General features: G+C 37.4%; 2 protein-coding genes across 3 annotated transcripts; one reads left to right on the top strand and one right to left on the bottom strand.

Annotated features, from left to right (window-relative positions):
• The first annotated feature begins 610 nt into the window (after positions 1-610).
• LOC18103637 (glutamate synthase [NADH], amyloplastic) lies at positions 611-11,732 on the top strand. 2 transcript variants are annotated; one of them, XM_024582502.2, is made up of 22 exons: positions 611-1,460; positions 1,541-1,660; positions 1,762-1,875; positions 1,985-2,137; positions 2,334-2,434; positions 2,520-2,616; positions 3,097-3,206; positions 3,359-3,462; positions 3,583-3,762; positions 3,865-4,208; positions 4,300-4,370; positions 4,468-4,937; positions 5,070-5,939; positions 6,252-6,406; positions 6,680-6,841; positions 6,932-8,533; positions 8,818-9,033; positions 9,139-9,407; positions 9,594-9,899; positions 10,052-10,319; positions 10,482-10,739; positions 10,898-11,732. In XM_024582502.2, exons 1-22 carry the CDS (start codon positions 1,044-1,046, stop codon positions 11,195-11,197), a joined length of 6,687 nt encoding a protein of 2,228 aa, XP_024438270.2. In that variant the 5' UTR covers positions 611-1,043; the 3' UTR covers positions 11,198-11,732. The 2 variants fall into 2 exon arrangements, with proteins under 2 accessions (XP_024438270.2, XP_024438271.2); XM_024582503.2 differs by lacking the exons at positions 611-1,460; positions 1,541-1,660; positions 1,762-1,875; ... (1 more) ...; positions 2,334-2,434; positions 2,520-2,616 and adding an exon at positions 2,670-2,817.
• Positions 11,733-12,063: 331 nt separating this feature from the next.
• LOC7489830 (uncharacterized) lies at positions 12,064-14,617 on the bottom strand. Its single transcript, XM_002317732.4, has 3 exons — positions 14,448-14,617; positions 13,058-13,224; positions 12,064-12,333 (listed from the first exon to the last, which is right to left on the bottom strand). Exons 1-3 carry the CDS (start codon positions 14,536-14,538, stop codon positions 12,316-12,318), a joined length of 276 nt encoding a protein of 91 aa, XP_002317768.1. The 5' UTR covers positions 14,539-14,617; the 3' UTR covers positions 12,064-12,315.
• Between the last annotated feature and the right edge of the window lie 3,566 nt (positions 14,618-18,183).

Here is an 18,183-nt window from a genome sequence, read left to right as displayed (position 1 = left end):
ATTTAGTAATTATATTTACTAAAAAAAACTATTGTTCGTATTGATTCATAATCCTTTATTATTTAATGTTATTTAATACATTTTTTTCTTACTATGAAAGTATTTTTGTTTTAAATATTTTTTTTAAAATTATTTCTATTAAATTTAATTTAGATTCTTAACTATAACTCTAATTCAAATAACTTAATAATTGACTACCCAAAAATATGGTGATTTTACTCATACTATAACATAGTATTCATCACCAAAAAATCTAAAATATATAGAAACTTTGTATAATATTTTTCTTTTTTGTTAACATTATTCTTCAAAAAAAGTTATGGATAACCTTTATTTTATTTTCCATACAAATCCATTCACTAAACATTATTTTCCAAATTAAATTTAACCTCATTCAGGTTCGGCTACCGAACCTAAAATAAACAGCAGCCTCTCACGCCCCCTATGGAAAAGATAGGCATGTCTATCCCAATCCCTCCCTCCATTCCTCCTTTGGTCCCACCATGAGCGTTGTCGCGTGCCGCATAAGTCACTGCACACGTGTCACCTAAGCTGTCAAACCATTTCATCACTCTCTCCTCTATATATTTAACTCTCTCCGGTTCTCATAAGACATCTCTGCCTAGCTACCTACCATCAACCTTCTCTCAAAGTCTCTCTCCACCCTCTTCCACCCACCACCGTTGCTGCTACGGTGCCGCTTCTTCTTCTCCACCCTTATCTCCCCCTCTCTTATCTATTTCTTGTATTCTCTCTTCCTCTTTTGACTTGTTTGTTTCCTTCGTATTCTTCCATGCTAGATCTCGTAAATTCCGTCTGCATGAACAAATCTTGTCTGCAACTGTAACAAATCTTGTCTGCAACCTTACAGATATTCTGGAACCAATTAGATCTGTAATATTAAATCAGCTGTTGATTTTTCAGGTTAATTATTATAAAAATAAAAATCTAAACGGTAAAAACGGATAATTCTTATCCGAAACAACCTCAACTCTTTGTCCAAATCCAATCCGTAAATACCGGTGTTGGCTACACTAACAATAATGTCGGCTGCTGCTTCGAGTTCGAGCGCTATCCTTCAACCAAAATCGGTGAAATCTTCAATTTCCTCGCTTAACAAATCATCATACTGTGTTTTTTCTCCTTCGCTTAATGTTGCCACGGCAGCATCTATTTCTCGACGGAGAGGGAGGGCAACTCGATGTGTTTCGGCGAGGAACTCGGCGGTAGTTGAGAGAAAATCGTTTTTAGGAAGTAAAGTGCGCGGCTCTCCATCGGAGAGGTTGCATTTTTGGCTGTCGGAAGGACCGGGCAGAGAGCCGAAACTACGAGTTGTGGTCCGCTCTGCATTGTCTGGTGTGCCGGAGAAGCCGCTTGGGCTTTATGACCCGTCGTTTGATAAGGATTCGTGCGGGGTTGGGTTTGTTGCTGAGTTGTCAGGGGAAAACAGTCGCAAAACGGTACGATATTATTGCTGAATTTTTACTTACAAGACCATTTTTTTTCCATTTTAAAAAAAAGTTGTGTTTTTTTTTTTAAGGTGAACGATGCTCTGGAGATGTCGGTGAGGATGGCACATAGAGGAGCTTGCGGATGCGAAACCAATACTGGTGATGGTGCTGGGATTCTTGTGGCTCTTCCTCATGACTACTACAAGGAGGTGTGTGTTCTTTATTTATTTTTTAAAATATTAAATTTCATATCTTTATTGAATTTATGGATTTTTTTTTACTGAATTTTATTTAAAATTGGTTTATTCAGGTGGCTAAGGATATTGGGTTCGAACTGCCTCCTTCAGGGGAATATGCAGTGGGCATGTTCTTTCTGCCCACATCTGATAATCGCAGGGAAGAAAGCAAGAATGTATTCACCAAGGTAATTTTGAGCCTCATTTGTCTAAATTGACTCAAGTTGAATTTCATTGGTTTTTAATTGTTTTTGACATTGTTTTTTAATATTTTTGTTTTTGTTTTTGATTGTGAAGGTTGCGGAGTCTCTTGGGCATACAGTACTTGGATGGCGACCAGTGCCAACAGATAATTCTGCATTGGGAAATGCTGCTTTGCAGACCGAACCTGTCATCGAGCAAGTGTTTCTTACAGCCACTCCTAGGTCGAAGGCTGATTTTGAGAAGCAGGTAGTTTTTTTAACTGAATTTCTTAAATAGCATAAGTGTAATTAGCATCACAAAGCAATTGTAGCTGTCCATGTTTGAGGTAGAGATGAAGAGGAAGAAGGGATTTGTTTCAGGTTATGAAGAATGAAAGTGAACATTTTTAAACGTTCAGGTTCCACAGTTACGTTGTTGATGGTTGTTTGTATTGGTTTTGCAGATGTACATATTGAGGAGGGTGTCGATGGTAGCTATTACAGCTGCACTAAACCTTCAATATGGTGGTGTTAAGGACTTTTATATCTGTTCCCTTTCCTCAAGGTTTGTGCGTCATTAGCTATCTTACACGGGCTTGTCTAATGCTTCTCTCGGCAGAATTATTAATTCCTTTGATTGAATTCTGCAGGACGGTTGTTTATAAAGGTCAGTTGAAGCCTGACCAGTTGAAGGCTTACTATTATGCAGATCTTGGCAATGAAACGTTTACGAGCTACATGGCCATGGTAAATATTTTATCCATTCACTTTTCCCCTATTACACTAACACGTACTTCAACAAACAGCATGGGAACCACTGGTAACCGAAGATATGCAAGGTTGAGGAATGACTTCTGAGGCATTGAAGTTGAATGATCTCTTAAGTTCTTCCACACCCTTGATTACTATTTGAATTTGGATGCTGGATTGGATGCCATGGGTGAGTTGGTAAGAAACCTCATTGTTGAAAGTAAGCAACTTACTGCAGTGCTCTCCATGATCACTTGTTTGAGAGGGTAACTTCCAGTTGGTGGTTGAAAGGAATATTTTGTTTGGTCAAGGTCGATTAGGGCTTGCTTGATTCTTGTGTAGGCGCCGCAATAAAAGTTTATTGAAGCGCCCTGAACAAAAATCTCATTCCTGTTGTTTTCAGACCAGTTTTTCTTTTCATGAATTGAGTGGCTGGAATCATAAAATAACTTTCTTGGCTCCTTTCTTTTGGTTTAGGTGCACTCACGATTTTCAACAAATACATTTCCTAGCTGGGATCGTGCTCAACCCATGCGTGTCTTGGGCCATAATGGGGAAATCAACACGCTCAGAGGCAATGTGAACTGGTAAGTACCCAAGTAACTGAGAGACGGTTTTGTCTTTGCTCAGTGTCTTTGGTCTACAGATGCATGGTTATATGCTCTTTTATCTCTCTGGAATAATTATGGGTTCATCTTTGTATGGGAAACAAACATGAAGTTTAAACATTGCTTTTCAGGATGAAGGCTCGTGAGGGCCTTTTAAAGTGCAAGGAGCTCGGTCTCTCAAAGAATGAGATGAAGAAGATTCTTCCTATTGTAGATGCTAGTTCTTCTGATTCAGGTGATTTTTTTTTAATATTTGGAGGCATAAATCAATATAAGAAGTGTATTTTTCTCTGCATTTCTAGTATCATATTTATACTGACTTGTTTTTTGAAAATATTCTGCTTTTTAATTGCAGGGGCTTTTGATGGTGTGCTTGAGCTTCTAATTAGATCCGGGAGAACTCTCCCTGAGGCTGTCATGATGATGATTCCTGAAGCCTGGCAAAATGACAAGAACATGGATCCTCAAAGGAGGGCACTGTATGAATATTCCTCAGCCCTTATGGAACCATGGGACGGGCCTGCACTTATCTCATGTAATTGTTTTGGACAAATTTTTTTACCCTCTTCAAATTCCATCATGTACAATGTTTGATTTGTTGCCTCTTGCTCACTTCTTGTTTTATTTTATTTTTTAGTTACTGATGGCCACTACTTAGGAGCTACTCTGGACCGCAATGGGTTACGTCCAGGTAGATTTTACGTCACACGAAGTGGGCGAGTTATCATGGCCAGTGAAGTTGGTGTTGTGGATATTCCTCCTGAAGATGTCCTTAGGAAAGGACGGCTTAACCCTGGAATGATGCTTCTGGTGGATTTTGAGAAGCATACGGTAGTGGATGATGAAGCCTTGAAGCAACAATATTCCTTAGCGAGGCCCTATGGGGAGTGGTTGAAGAGGCAAAAGATTGAACTCAGTGACATAGTTAACTCAGTTCAAGAATCTGATAAAGTTGCTCCAGCCATTTCTGGGGTTGTCGCCGTATGTCTTTTACTCGCTTTCAATAACTTCAATTTTTTCCCTCTTTGTGTGTCTGCTAGTCTAATTGTTATTAGATTTTCCTTCAATTCAGGCATCTGATGATGATGACAGTATGGTGCATATGGGCATTCATGGATTGTTGGCACCATTAAAATCCTTTGGGTATGAATCTTGTGTGCTGCATCAACTTTCTCGAGCTTTGGGAGCTGATGCTTATATAAAAGTCATTTTATGCTGATTTTGTATTGATCTCATGCAGTTATACTGTTGAAGCCTTGGAGATGCTGATGCTTCCCATGGCAAAGGACGGTACTGAGCCTCTTGGTTCGATGGGAAATGACGCCCCCTTGGCTGTCATGTCTAACAGGGAAAAGCTCACTTTTGAGTACTTCAAGCAAATGTTCGCTCAAGTGACAAATCCCCCAATTGATCCTATCAGAGAGAAGATTGTCACTTCCATGGAATGCATGATTGGGCCAGAAGGAGATCTGACAGAAACAACTGAAGAACAATGCCGCCGTCTCTCTCTAAAAGGCCCACTTTTATCAATCGGGGAAATGGAAGCGATCAAAAAGATGAACTATAATGGTTGGCGAAGCAAAGTTCTTGACATAACTTATTCAATAAAACGGGGCAGGAAGGGATTGGAGGAGACTTTAGATAGGATTTGTACTGAAGCTCATGAGGCAATCAAGGAAGGTTATACTGTGTTGGTTCTTTCTGACAGAGGTATGGCATCTATTCTTTAATTTACAGTTAGCAAAGCTCATGTAAACTCATGCATTTTGAAGTTTACTACAGCATAGTAATCTATCCATGTGGGCAGTGAATTAACTTCTTTTGGGTTTTTTTCATGTTCAGCCTTCTCATCAAAGCGTGTTGCTGTCAGCTCCCTCTTGGCTGTTGGCGCTGTCCACCAATATCTTGTAAAAAAGCTTGAGCGTACTCAAGTTGGGTTGATAGTTGAATCTGCTGAACCACGTGAAGTGCACCATTTCTGTACATTGGTTGGTTTTGGTGCAGATGCCATCTGCCCATACTTAGCCATAGATGCCATTTGGAGATTACAGGTTGATGGTAAGATCCCACCAAAATCCACTGGCGAGTTACACTCAAAGGATGAGCTAGTCAAGAAGTATTTCAAAGCAAGCAACTATGGCATGATGAAGGTGCTTGCGAAAATGGGAATTTCAACTTTGGCATCCTACAAGGGTGCTCAGATTTTTGAAGGGCTGGGCCTTTCATCAGAAGTGATTGACAAGTGCTTTGCAGGAACCCCAAGCAGGGTAGAAGGAGCAACATTTGAGATGCTTGCTCATGATTCACTTCGTTTGCATGAGTTGGCGTTTCCCTCCCGTGCTCTCCCTCCTGGAAGTGCAGAAGCTGTAGCTCTTCCCAATCCTGGGGATTATCATTGGAGAAAAGGTGGTGAGATTCACCTTAATGATCCTCTTGCTATTGCAAAACTTCAAGAAGCTGCCAGAGGTAATAGTGTGGCTGCCTATAAGGAATATTCTAAGCGCATTCAGGAGTTAAACAAAGCTTGTAATTTGCGTGGGCTTTTGAAGTTCAAAGTGGCAGATGTGAAAGTTTCTTTGGATGAAGTGGAACCAGCCAGTGAAATTGTTAAACGGTTCTGTACTGGGGCTATGAGTTATGGATCAATATCATTGGAGGCACACACCACGTTGGCTCAGGCTATGAATAAAATTGGAGGAAAATCAAATACAGGTGTGTTTGATGTAGTTTTTTATGATACTTGCTAATCTCTTTAAATTAGTGTGTCAGTCATAAATATCGTTTCTAACTTTTCCTCTTGCAAAAGCTCTTATCTCCACACCTTTCACAAGAACACCATTTCTTCTTCTTGTTTTTTGTTTTCTAAATTATTGATTCTCTATGGGTTTTTTTTTTAAGGAGTAATAATAAGTAATTTTTGGTTGCACAAAATTTAATAAATTATGGTTCCCAATTCCTTTATTTTTCTGTCTCAATCTATTTGCTTCATACCCATGTTGTAATTTTTTTTTTATTCTGCTGAAGGTGAGGGAGGTGAACAACCATCTCGTATGGAGCCTCTTCCTGATGGTTCAATGAATCCAAAGAGGAGTGCTATTAAGCAAGTTGCAAGTGGGAGATTTGGAGTTTCAAGTTACTATCTTACAAATGCTGATGAACTGCAGATAAAGATGGCTCAGGTATTTGTCAAAACAGCACATTTGAACCAAAGCTTTCTTATGCATCATGGTCTGGCTGTTGTCCATGTGTGCTCTTCTTTAGCTGTGCATTCCTGTTGGAACAGAGGTTCCTGTTGTTTATGGGTTTATGGGTTTATGTTCATGGCAGATGATGCTGTGTTTTTGCATCTTTTAACTGATACCTTAGGCATTTGGTGAGGTTAAATATGAACTGAATTTGTTTATCTTTTGTCGATTGATTTTAGACTGATTATTGTATGCCTTGGATCTCAGGGTGCCAAGCCTGGTGAAGGAGGTGAGCTTCCTGGTCACAAGGTCATAGGAGACATTGCAGTTACCAGAAATTCTACTGCAGGGGTGGGTCTTATTAGTCCTCCTCCCCATCATGATATCTATTCAATTGAAGACCTTGCCCAATTGATTCATGACCTTAAGGTATGTGCATTTGCTGCCTCATGTGCGATGCCATTGCTTCATATCCATTCAGTTGGTCACTCCTGCTGATACCTTTTTTTTCCTTTCCAGAATGCCAATCCATCAGCAAGAATAAGTGTCAAGTTGGTATCTGAAGCTGGCGTGGGAGTAATTGCCAGTGGGGTGGTGAAGGGACATGCTGATCACGTTTTGATCTCAGGCCATGATGGAGGTACAGGTGCTTCTAGATGGACTGGCATCAAGAGTGCTGGGCTCCCATGGGAACTTGGTTTGGCTGAGACCCATCAAACACTTGTTGCCAATGACCTTCGTGGCCGAACAGTTCTTCAGACTGATGGCCAACTAAAAACTGGCCGTGATGTGGCCATTGCGGCTCTTCTTGGTGCTGAAGAATTTGGCTTCAGCACTGCCCCCCTTATAACACTTGGCTGCATCATGATGCGAAAGTGCCATAAGAACACCTGTCCCGTAGGCATTGCTACTCAAGATCCAGTGCTGAGGGATAAGTTTGCTGGAGAACCAGAACACGTTATTAACTTCTTCTTTATGCTAGCAGAGGAGCTCAGAGAGATCATGGCTCAGCTTGGTTTCCGTACTATGAATGAGATGGTTGGTCGTTCAGACATGCTTGAAGTTGATAAAGAAGTTGTTAAGAGCAATGAGAAGCTGGAAAATATTGATCTCTCCTCGTTACTTAGACCTGCTGCTGACATTCGACCTGGAGCTGCCCAATATTGTGTCCAAAAGCAGGATCATGGTTTGGACATGGCATTGGATCAAAAACTCATCAAACTTTCTGAGGCTGCATTGGAAAAAAGTCTTCCTGTGTACATTGAAACACCTATCCGCAATGTGAACCGTGCTGTCGGAACAATGCTTAGCCATGAAGTTACTAAGCGTTACCACTTGGCAGGGCTTCCTGCCGATACTATCCATATCAAACTCAAAGGAAGTGCAGGGCAGAGCCTGGGAGCTTTTCTTTGCCCAGGCATTATGCTGGAGCTGGAAGGTGATGGCAATGACTATGTCGGTAAAGGATTATCAGGTGGGAAGATTGTAGTTTATCCTCCAAAAGGAAGCCTCTTCGATCCGAAAGAGAACATTATAATTGGTAATGTAGCTCTTTATGGAGCCACAGGTGGTGAAGCATATCTTAATGGAATGGCAGCAGAAAGATTTTGTGTCCGTAATTCTGGAGCAAGGGCTGTTGTAGAAGGTATTGGTGATCATGGCTGCGAGTACATGACAGGTGGGACTATTGTTGTTCTTGGGAAAACTGGCAGGAATTTTGCTGCTGGTATGAGTGGCGGCGTTGCTTATGTTCTCGATTTGGATGGGAAATTCAAATCTCGATGCAATCTTGAACTTGTTGATCTTGATAAAGTTGAGGAGGAGGAGGACATTATGACTCTAAAAATGATGATACAACAACACCAGCGTCACACAAACAGCCTTCTAGCTAGAGAAGTACTTGCTGATTTTGATAATCTTCTGCCTAAGTTTATCAAGGTCTTTCCCAGGGATTACAAACGTGTTCTTGCAAACATGAAAGAGGAATCTGCTTCAAAAGAGGCTGCTGAGCTTGCTGCTAAAGAAGCCGAGGAGAAAAATGAAGCAGAGTTGAGGGAGAAAGATGCTTTTGAGGAGCTCAAGAAGATGGCAGCTGCATCCTTGAATGGGAAATCCAATCAGGTAAATTCTTTGATAGTCTCCCCTTAATATACAACTCTTGTATTCTGCTTTAATCTTAGAAAACGAAGCTTCTCAAAGTTACTATAAAACTATATTGATGACAGTTTTAAAAAACGTAAGCATCTTTTCACATACTTTGTTATTTAGTGTATGAAACAAAGTTGTGATAGAACTAAGTTGCATTTAAGTTGAGCCTATTTATGCTTTATCTATGGAGCTTATGTGGTTTATGATGTGAAATGGTTTTTAGAAGATCTAATATAAGATTTTGATATTCACAAAAGGTAGTAGAAGATGAACCACTGAAAAGGCCTACCCGGGTTAATAATGCTGTCAAACATAGAGGCTTCATTGCTTATGAGCGTGAAGGTGTTCAATACAGAGATCCTAATGTTCGAATGAATGACTGGAAGGAAGTTATGGAGTCGTCAAAACCTGGCCCTCTATTAAATACGCAGTCGGCCCGTTGCATGGACTGTGGCACTCCTTTCTGTCACCAGGCAAGAGTTATTCTACCTTTTATCTTGCGTATGCACGGTTGTCAATTTCACACTATTTTAAATCAATTTTTTTCACCTTATATCTTATTTGATTGGATATTTCAGGAAAACTCGGGATGCCCTCTTGGAAACAAAATTCCTGAATTTAATGAATTAGTGCACCAAAATAGGTGGCGCGAAGCATTAGACAGGTTGCTTGAGACAAATAACTTCCCAGAGTTCACTGGCAGAGTGTGCCCTGCACCTTGTGAAGGTTCCTGTGTTCTTGGCATAATTGATGATCCTGTCTCAATAAAAAACATTGAATGTTCAATTATTGACAAGGCTTTTGAGGAGGGTTGGATGGTGCCGCGGCCTCCCCTCAAGAGAACTGGGTATGCCTTTTTTTTTTGTTGGCATTATGAGTAGATGCTTTTTATCTCCAAGTTTTTGCATCTTTTGAACTGACTGCGGTTTCTTCTCTGCATCTGGTCTTTTTAAATGGTGCATTGATTGGAGTGTATGAGTTTGCTATATGTTAGATGAATGAAGAATGTCATTTCATGTATTTTTGCTTGCAGGAAACGAGTGGCTATTGTTGGAAGTGGGCCTTCTGGTTTGGCTGCTGCAGATCAACTAAACAAAAGGGGTCATTTGGTGACTGTGTATGAGCGTGCTGATCGAATTGGAGGGCTAATGATGTATGGAGTTCCCAACATGAAAACTGACAAAGTGGATATAGTTCAACGTCGTGTTAATCTTATGGCCAAGGAAGGCATCAATTTTGTGGTCAATGCTAATGTTGGTATCGACCCTCTGTACTCTCTTGATCAGCTAAGACAGGAGAACGATGCTATTGTTTTGGCAGTGGGAGCCACAAAACCTAGGTAAGTCACAAGTAGAGAGCAAATATTAGATGTCATTGTTGGATTTTACATCCTCGTTAACAGATGGTATTCTGAAGAACTTTCTTGCTTGCCTGATGGAAATTTATTACTTTTATGAAGTGTTGGAGGAAATAATTTTCTCTTTGTTGCAGGGACCTTCCGGTACCTGGTCGGGAGATGTCTGGTGTCCATTTTGCCATGGAGTTTCTTCACAAAAATACCAAAAGTTTGCTTGACAGCAATCTACAGGATGGTAACTACATATCTGCAAAGGGCAAGAAAGTAGTTGTCATTGGTGGAGGTGACACTGGAACAGATTGCATGGGGACATCTATTCGCCACGGTTGCAGTGGCGTTGTAAATCTAGAGCTTCTACCTGAGCCACCACAAACTAGAGCTCCGGGCAACCCATGGCCACAGGTACGAGCTTTTATTCTGTTGCTGCATGTTGCCTTTAAACCGTTCTTTTTCATAATTTCACAAACGCGAATAAAAGTAATATGATCAAAATGCATGCTGGCAATGGCGCTGCGCCCAAGTATAAGATGTTATGAGCGAGTTCTAATCCTTTTCTTGTGGCAGTGGCCTAAAGTATTCCGGGTAGACTATGGGCACCAGGAAGCTGCTTCCAAGTTTGGGAAAGACCCAAGGTCTTATGAGGTGTTGACTAAGCGTTTCATTGGAGACGAAGATGGGAGCGTGAAGGGACTTGAGGTGGTACGTGTCCATTGGGAGAAGGATGCTAGTGGGAAATTTCAGTATAAGGAGGTTGAGGGCTCTGAGGAAATTATTGAGGCTGACCTAGTCCTGCTAGCTATGGGATTCCTTGGTCCTGAACCGGTTAGTATTCCCTTGCTCGTCTTCTACCTTCTTTTAGATCTATTTTAATCTAGCGATTTTTACCACTTAAAAGCTGATTTATTTTTTATCCACTCAAATATTGTGCATGGTTTGAGCTTGTTTGCACATCAATTCTCATGCTGTTTTGTTTTTTCCAGAATGTGGCAAAGAAGTTGGGCTTGGAGCAAGATAATCGATCAAACTTCAAGGCAGAATATGGCCGCTTCTCAACCAATGTGGAAGGGATCTTTGCCGCCGGGGATTGCAGGCGAGGCCAGTCGCTAGTTGTATGGGCAATATCAGAAGGACGACAAGCTGCTTCCCAGGTGGACAAATATCTCATGAAAGAAGAGGATGTTACAATTAGCACTGATAACACCCAGGATGAACTTGTCAAGAAGCACGAAGACCTCACCAAGAGGCATCAAGACAGCAGCAAACACACTGTCATGACATAATCAACCCATGAAATTTTCTTTTGTTGCTCACTCGGTACTGAAAAGATATGGAACTGATACACAGGACTAGGATTAATAATCGCATAGAATGATGCCATGCAAGGAATAAATTGGAGAATCACCAGAATGGTGTCCGGCTCCCGCATGTGAGGACTTGCAAGATTGGGTAGACGTGAGAAGTAGCACGTGTGTGGCTGGTATAGAGTTAGAATGATTTTGGTGTTCGTTCTTTTATAGCTTTCAACCTGCTGGCTTGAAAATCGTTAAGCTCTTCTGGTAGTGTTGAGGAATAATGTACAGCTTTGTTTCTTGAATATTTTAAGAAAATATGTGGGGAAATTATTTACATCTTTATTGTCCAGTTAGTTGTTCTCGAGAAACACAGGATCGTTTTTGTGAGATGAATAGCCTCGTGCCTCGTTGTTTAGCTAAGAATGTAATGGGGTGCACCTCCATGCACAGAGAAGTGCAAAGTTATACTGAATTTGATCTCTTATGGAAGCTGAAACTATTCTGCCTGAGGTTTTGATTTAAATCTTGCTGCTGCCCATTTTTCTTGCACAATTCAGTATTTTATTTTCTATTACTCTTCCCTATAATCAACTGAATTAAGGGATTCGCAGGATGTCTGTGAGCTAATAGGACGTGGCAATATCCTAAGCATTCTATCCTTCGAGTGACCCAAAAAAAAGTACATAACCACTGAAAAAGAACAGAGGTTCTGCCAATTGTTAGGAGCTCACCATAAGTAACAGCTAACTAGTACCAAGATTTAGCCACACTTAGTCCCTGTTATTTAGTTTTGTCTTGGCTGTTGAGGTTGTAGGAGTGATGTCCCTGGAACTAAATTGCAGAGAACAACTCAATGACAGCAAAAGGATGATAACTTGCCAGGAAAAAGCCAAAAATAATGCAACGGTAACAGGAGACAATTACAGAAATTTTGACAGAACGTATCCTCCTCACTTTGAAAGACATTAAGGCACTGTTTCATCCTTTCCGTATTCACTCCTTCATACATAAGTAACAAGGGCTAATAGTAGTATAGAAAGGATGAAATTTTATACCAGAAAATAAGACAGCGGTGCCCTTCTTCCATAAGCTTATTGGTCATAGAGTCAGAAGATGCCGCCCAGCTGCAAGAGGTGACAAAAGGAATTGGTTTTGCCAGGAAAAAAATATTTTGATAAAACAACAAGCAGAAGCAGTTGAAACTGTATTCATTGTACCTTCCAATTCCTAAAGGAATTGGTTTTGCGAGGAAAAATATTTAGATGAAACAACAAGCACATGCAGTTGAAACTGTATTCATTGTACCTTCCAATTCCTAAAGAAATTGGTTTTGCGAGGAAAAATATTTAGATGAAACAACAAGCACATGCAGTTGAAACTGTATTCATTGTACCTCCCAATTCCTCACTCATAGTTCCTTGGTTTATAGACAACATAAATTTTAAATGAAAGTGGACCATTTGAAAGCACCTAATCGAAGATCCAGCTTTTGCTCCTTATTTCGTTCAGACAGTGAGAATTTTTTAGGAAACAATTCTCAAAGAAGATTTTCTTCATTTGTTTCTTCTTTTAATTCATTTCCATGTGTTCTTAACTAATATCTAAAACTATTATCCTGGACAGAGCTGGGGTTCACTAGTGCAAATTGGTGATGCTTGTTTGGTTCAATTAGCCAAATTCAAACAGTTCCTCATTGTCATATTACGTGACCTTGTCAAAATGGTATCCTAAAGCAAAGGTTACAAGATCTCATTATCATAACTTCCGGGCTTCTGATGTCTCTTTATGCTCCAACAATTCTGAACCAAGCATTTTGAATCCCATGAATGGAAAAAATGTACTGCTTACCTGAACAGCCTCAATTTCCCTTTCTGAGACAGGTGTGCGTTTTGGCTGAAGAGAAGCTTTGCCTCCCTCGGCAATATTGGCTGGTGATGCGGGAACTTCTGAGCTTGACATGATAAAATGATGAATCTCTGTATCTGTTGACGCAGCTTGAGTTTGCGGTACAAACCCTATGCAGAAGAGAACAATAAATGATTTGAGATCATCAGGAATATAAGATAAAAAAGGCAAATAAAATGGTGAAAATAGTAGACAATCAAATAAATAAAATGCCAAAAGTGAAATTTACATCATTCAGCCAAAAGCAGAAATTTAGAAAATTCTCATTGTGCACATGTACAATAAATACAGAAGATTGGCTTGTGCCTCATTTAGTGATCAAGCAAAACGAGTGACCACCAGAGTCATAAATCAGATTGCATATGATGATGATGATGATACTAGAACTCAATTGTAACCTGACAAGGCAGAATCCATGCTTTCACAACTTCATATTTGAACTGACTCTGACTCACAGACACTTATTCCTCTTGCAATAGTTGCTTTATATGCTATAAATAAGATGAACTGATGGCACCCTCTAGCAGTATAAAAATAGATTTGATGGTTTACTTCTTCAAATCTTTTCTCACTACCATAATCGGTTCTAATTTTATCCACTAAACATTTTACCATCAACCTTTGTTTCTTATCCATAAACCATCTCAACTGGCTTCAACATATCCATCACAATATACAATTTTAACTCTTAAACAAACATCCTTCCTATCATGCATAAATAAGCTTATACAATAAAGCCTCAATCATCAGGATGCTGTTCCACCAGAGCCATGACCTTGTATCCGAAGAGAAATAAAAACAAGTAGCGGGTTTTAATTGCTATAAATCAAAAGGTCATTTCCTTTAAAAAAATTGTTACTTTTGACCTCTACCATCGATTCATCTATATAACATCATAAATCACATTATCAGAATCTAATTTCTCAGACAATCACTGCCTTCGTTCTAACCATCTCTTATCCCTCCACTATAATTTCCCTAACAAATCTTCAAATTACAATATATTTAGCTCACAAAAGATTATAATTTATGCTTGAATACAGAGCAAAAACACAAGCAACTTGTTTTTAGATTCCGCTTAACCAACCAACTCCAAATGTCAATCACCCTATCAATTACAGCTAAATTGGTCAAAGTTTTTCAAAGATCACAACGTTGGATACATAAGAACGGAATCCACTTCTTGATTTCTCCAAAGAAACACACTGAAACCGAAATTCAAACAGATAACAGTAATAAAAGCAGCAAAAAGTCCTACAAAAATCAAGTTATATATAGTTAGTTATGAAGGCAACAAAAAGGAAAACAAAAAAAAAAAGGAAGAAAAGGGAACCTGAAGATGAAGATTTTGCGTGTCTTTGAGGGAATTTGATGCGTGGAATTCTCTTGACTGCGTGTGCTGCTGCTGCTGCTGCTCCTCCCATTTCTCCCTTCAAACTTCAAAGTTCCGAACTTTACCTTCCTCTCTCTCTCTCTCTCCTAGCAGAAAGAGGCATCCTATCTATCATGTGGACTATGATTTATCTTTCTGGGCTGGACCCAACTAGTTTAAAATATACTGGGCTGGGCTTAGCGGATAGAATTAGGTTGGGCAAACCTAATAAAACTCCCTGACCTTTTAAGTTCTTCTTGAATAGGCCCCTGACCTATTTTTCATCTCAATTAGATTCTCAACTAGTTTACAAGTCGTATTATGTTGCGAGCATAAAAATTTAAGAACATAAAAAACTATGTGATACTATTATTAAATTTAGATTAGTAGAACTCTCGACTCAATTCATTAATTAACATAGATTTAAAATTAAATTAAATAAAAATTGCTTCAATATATCACAGTTGGCTTGGCGAATCTAATACCAACCTAAATGATTAGTAAAAAATATGGTATAGATTTTAAAAAAATCAAGAAGATATTTTTTTAATATTGGGATGCTAATATTTTTAATCAATCTATATTATATGGTAAACCAAAACAAATTATGAAGATAAGTTCAAAATAAAAAAATATTAAAGGATAAAAAAAATAAAAAGAAAAGAAAAGGAAAAAGGAAAAAGGGGTTGAAAACTAAAGGATATAAATAGTGAAGTAGGCGAAGTGGTAGTTCAACTTTTTAAAAGATAAAATTAAAAAAAAAGAAAATGAAAGGAAAAAAAAGTGAAATGAAAGGGAAGAAAAAATAAAGGGAAAAAAAGGGTATTTGCTGATGTGGTGACATAACAATTCTTTTAATATAAAGTAAGTTACTAGTTTGTAGACCTACATTATGTTGCGGTGGACAAGATTTTCTTAAACCTAAAAAAATTGTTCAAGTTGAAGGTATTTATTTAATATTATTATTAAATCTGAAAATATAATAACTTTAAATTCTTGCCACAAATCTAGAAAAGGGCAGCTATTTTGTTTTCCATCAAAATAAAAATTTCTATTATTTATTTTAGCAAATATAATATTTTTAACTGAAAAAATTAGTTCTTAAAAAAAAACAATTAATGACTGTTAAAACAAATTAACAAAAAATATTAAAATAGTATGTCTATATTTTATATGTGACTGAAAGAAAAATAATAATAAATATAATAAAATCATGTTAAAAATCTATTTAAAAATTTTAGGAATAAAAAAAACATTAATCAAATTTTCATTAATAATTTTCATATAAGATGCATAATAATTAAAAATAAAATAAAAAATTATAATAATATTTAATGGTTTTGACAATTTAATGGCTTTGCTTACTTCTTGGATTTAGCTGCATCTTCTGAAGAGGAAATTGATATAACTAGTGGCTTGAAGCGAGCTCATTTCACCCTTACATGGTGGAAAGGAATTGAAATTTTTATAGTGTAAGGATATATAGTATAGATTGTTGTATAATTAATATATTTGGTTAATGTTTTGATTTTCCAGATGAGTAGACTAGACAATCAACTATTGTTTACTCTTGGCTATGGGTGATGGCAAAAGGGGTTTCATATTTGAATCAAGGGTGTTCATTTAGGTGTTGAATTGGATTTAGGGCATAAGTTGTGTTTCGTATAATTTAGATGATGTTTGGAAGTGTAGTTGTATCATATTTTTTTTTTTAAATTAAGTTTTTTTAAGAAGTTTTAAATTAATATTTTGTTAGTGTTTTTTATTGTTTTAATATGCTGATATTAAATTTTTTTATGAAAAAACATTATACTATAATAAATGAGAATAGTAAAATTCAAACTCTTAATTGTCATTATACTATATTAAAGAACCATTTCAAATAAAAAAATTAAATTGTCAAATTAAATTATAAAATATAATTTATATTACTCTATGTGCTCCTAGTTTTTTATCATAAGTTTCAAGATGTAAAGGCTTATATTATAGATATGAAGAATGCAAGCACATCTCCATGTCATTCCCATTATGTAGGAATATTTCCATGATAATCTAAATTGACCCTAACAGCTAATATTTTTGTTCATAATAAGGGAAATACTAAGGGCTTCATTGTTATTGCAGCAACCTCTTTGAATCACCGTAATAATTAGGAGTGAGCAAAAAAACCGAAAAACTGATTAAACCGAGAAAACCAGAAAAAAATAACCGAAAAAACCGAACCGTAAAAAAAAAACCAGTTAAACCGATTAAAATTTTGAAAAAACCGGCCGGTTCGGTTTGATTTTGGTTTTATAAGCAAAAAACTGAAAAAACCAAACCGAACCTAACCCAAACAGAAAAAAAACCGATCCAAAACCAAGAAACTGAGCCAAACCGGAAAAGCCGAGTCAAACCGGTTTGAACCGGTTTTTGTCCTAAAAAACCAAACCGAACCGAAACCTGTCGGTTTGAACCGGTTTCGGTTTTTTTTAAAAGAAAATTTCAGTTTGATTACTTTTTTTTAATAAAAATCGAATCGAACTAAAAATAATCATCCTAATAATAACAAATGAACTCTAAGTTAAAAATATATAAATTTAGATGACCGGTGTTAAAAATATAATCATATTATACATGGTATACATCAATGATCCTGATTAAATAATTGTAATCGTTGAGTGTATTAATGTTTTTTTTTTTTTTTGTGATAGATGGTAAAAATATTTTACGAATGTAATATTTGCAAATCATGGTAAAAAATGCTATTCAATTGTGAGTCAAGAAGCCATCATTTTCTCCACATCCAATCTACTGACTAAGCAGTCACGGCATTATATGTGAAGTCTTATTTGACACTATAGACAGGAGGCAATTTGCGTGGCAGTTTGACTCCTTGGTCCTGTTATGATTTAAACGACTTGGTTGACTTTGTTTTTTATTACAAAAAATGTCCTAAATGGACTTGTGCTTCTACGCTGTTTTGTCGTTATGTTCCAACTTGATACCAAGTGGAAACTGCACCAGTATCAACCCTCACACTCTGAAGCTTCCTTGTAGGCTTAAATTCAATTAAAGCATATTTGTTAAAGAATAATAAGATTTAAAGATAAGAAACTAAACCAAAAACCACGGTAAAAAGATGGTTTTTCTAAATTTGAACCTTAATATATATTTTATTATTCTAACTTTACAAATTATAAACTCTTTATCCCTAATAATTTATAAAATTCAATTTTGATCCCAAACTAAATTGAATTTTTAGTCCCTAATTTAAGAGACGAGAGAGAAAATATTTGAATTTTAATTAAAAAAAAAGTCTTGATTAAGACGGATTTTGACCACGAAAACAAGTGATTTCGGTGTAAAGAGTTTTTTTTATGATGAGAGTTTATTTGAGGTGTTTTTTCCCCCTTAAACTTGCTTGACATGATAGATCTAGACCTGAAAATAATTTTGATTTTCGGGTTGATTGTTCATGGGTTTTAAAACCAATTTTTGAATTGTTGGAGGCTATAAATATATTTTACAAGGTATTTAAGGTGTATTTTTGGATCAAAATATAATAGAAAATGGATTTTTCTTTGATTGAATGCCGTCCACCCCTTAAGATAAAAAATAAAGCACATGTCATTGGCTGCTCCAGGCCAATACGCCAGGTCTTTTTCTGAAGGCTCAAGAGCTTTATGTCATCTAAGCTCGAGAAATTGGGTCTTTT

The sequence above is a fragment of the Populus trichocarpa genome, chromosome 12 (genome assembly GCF_000002775.5).
Source record: "Populus trichocarpa isolate Nisqually-1 chromosome 12, P.trichocarpa_v4.1, whole genome shotgun sequence".
NCBI lineage: Eukaryota > Viridiplantae > Streptophyta > Magnoliopsida > Malpighiales > Salicaceae > Populus > Populus trichocarpa.
This window is presented reverse-complemented; position numbering and strand designations above follow the sequence as displayed.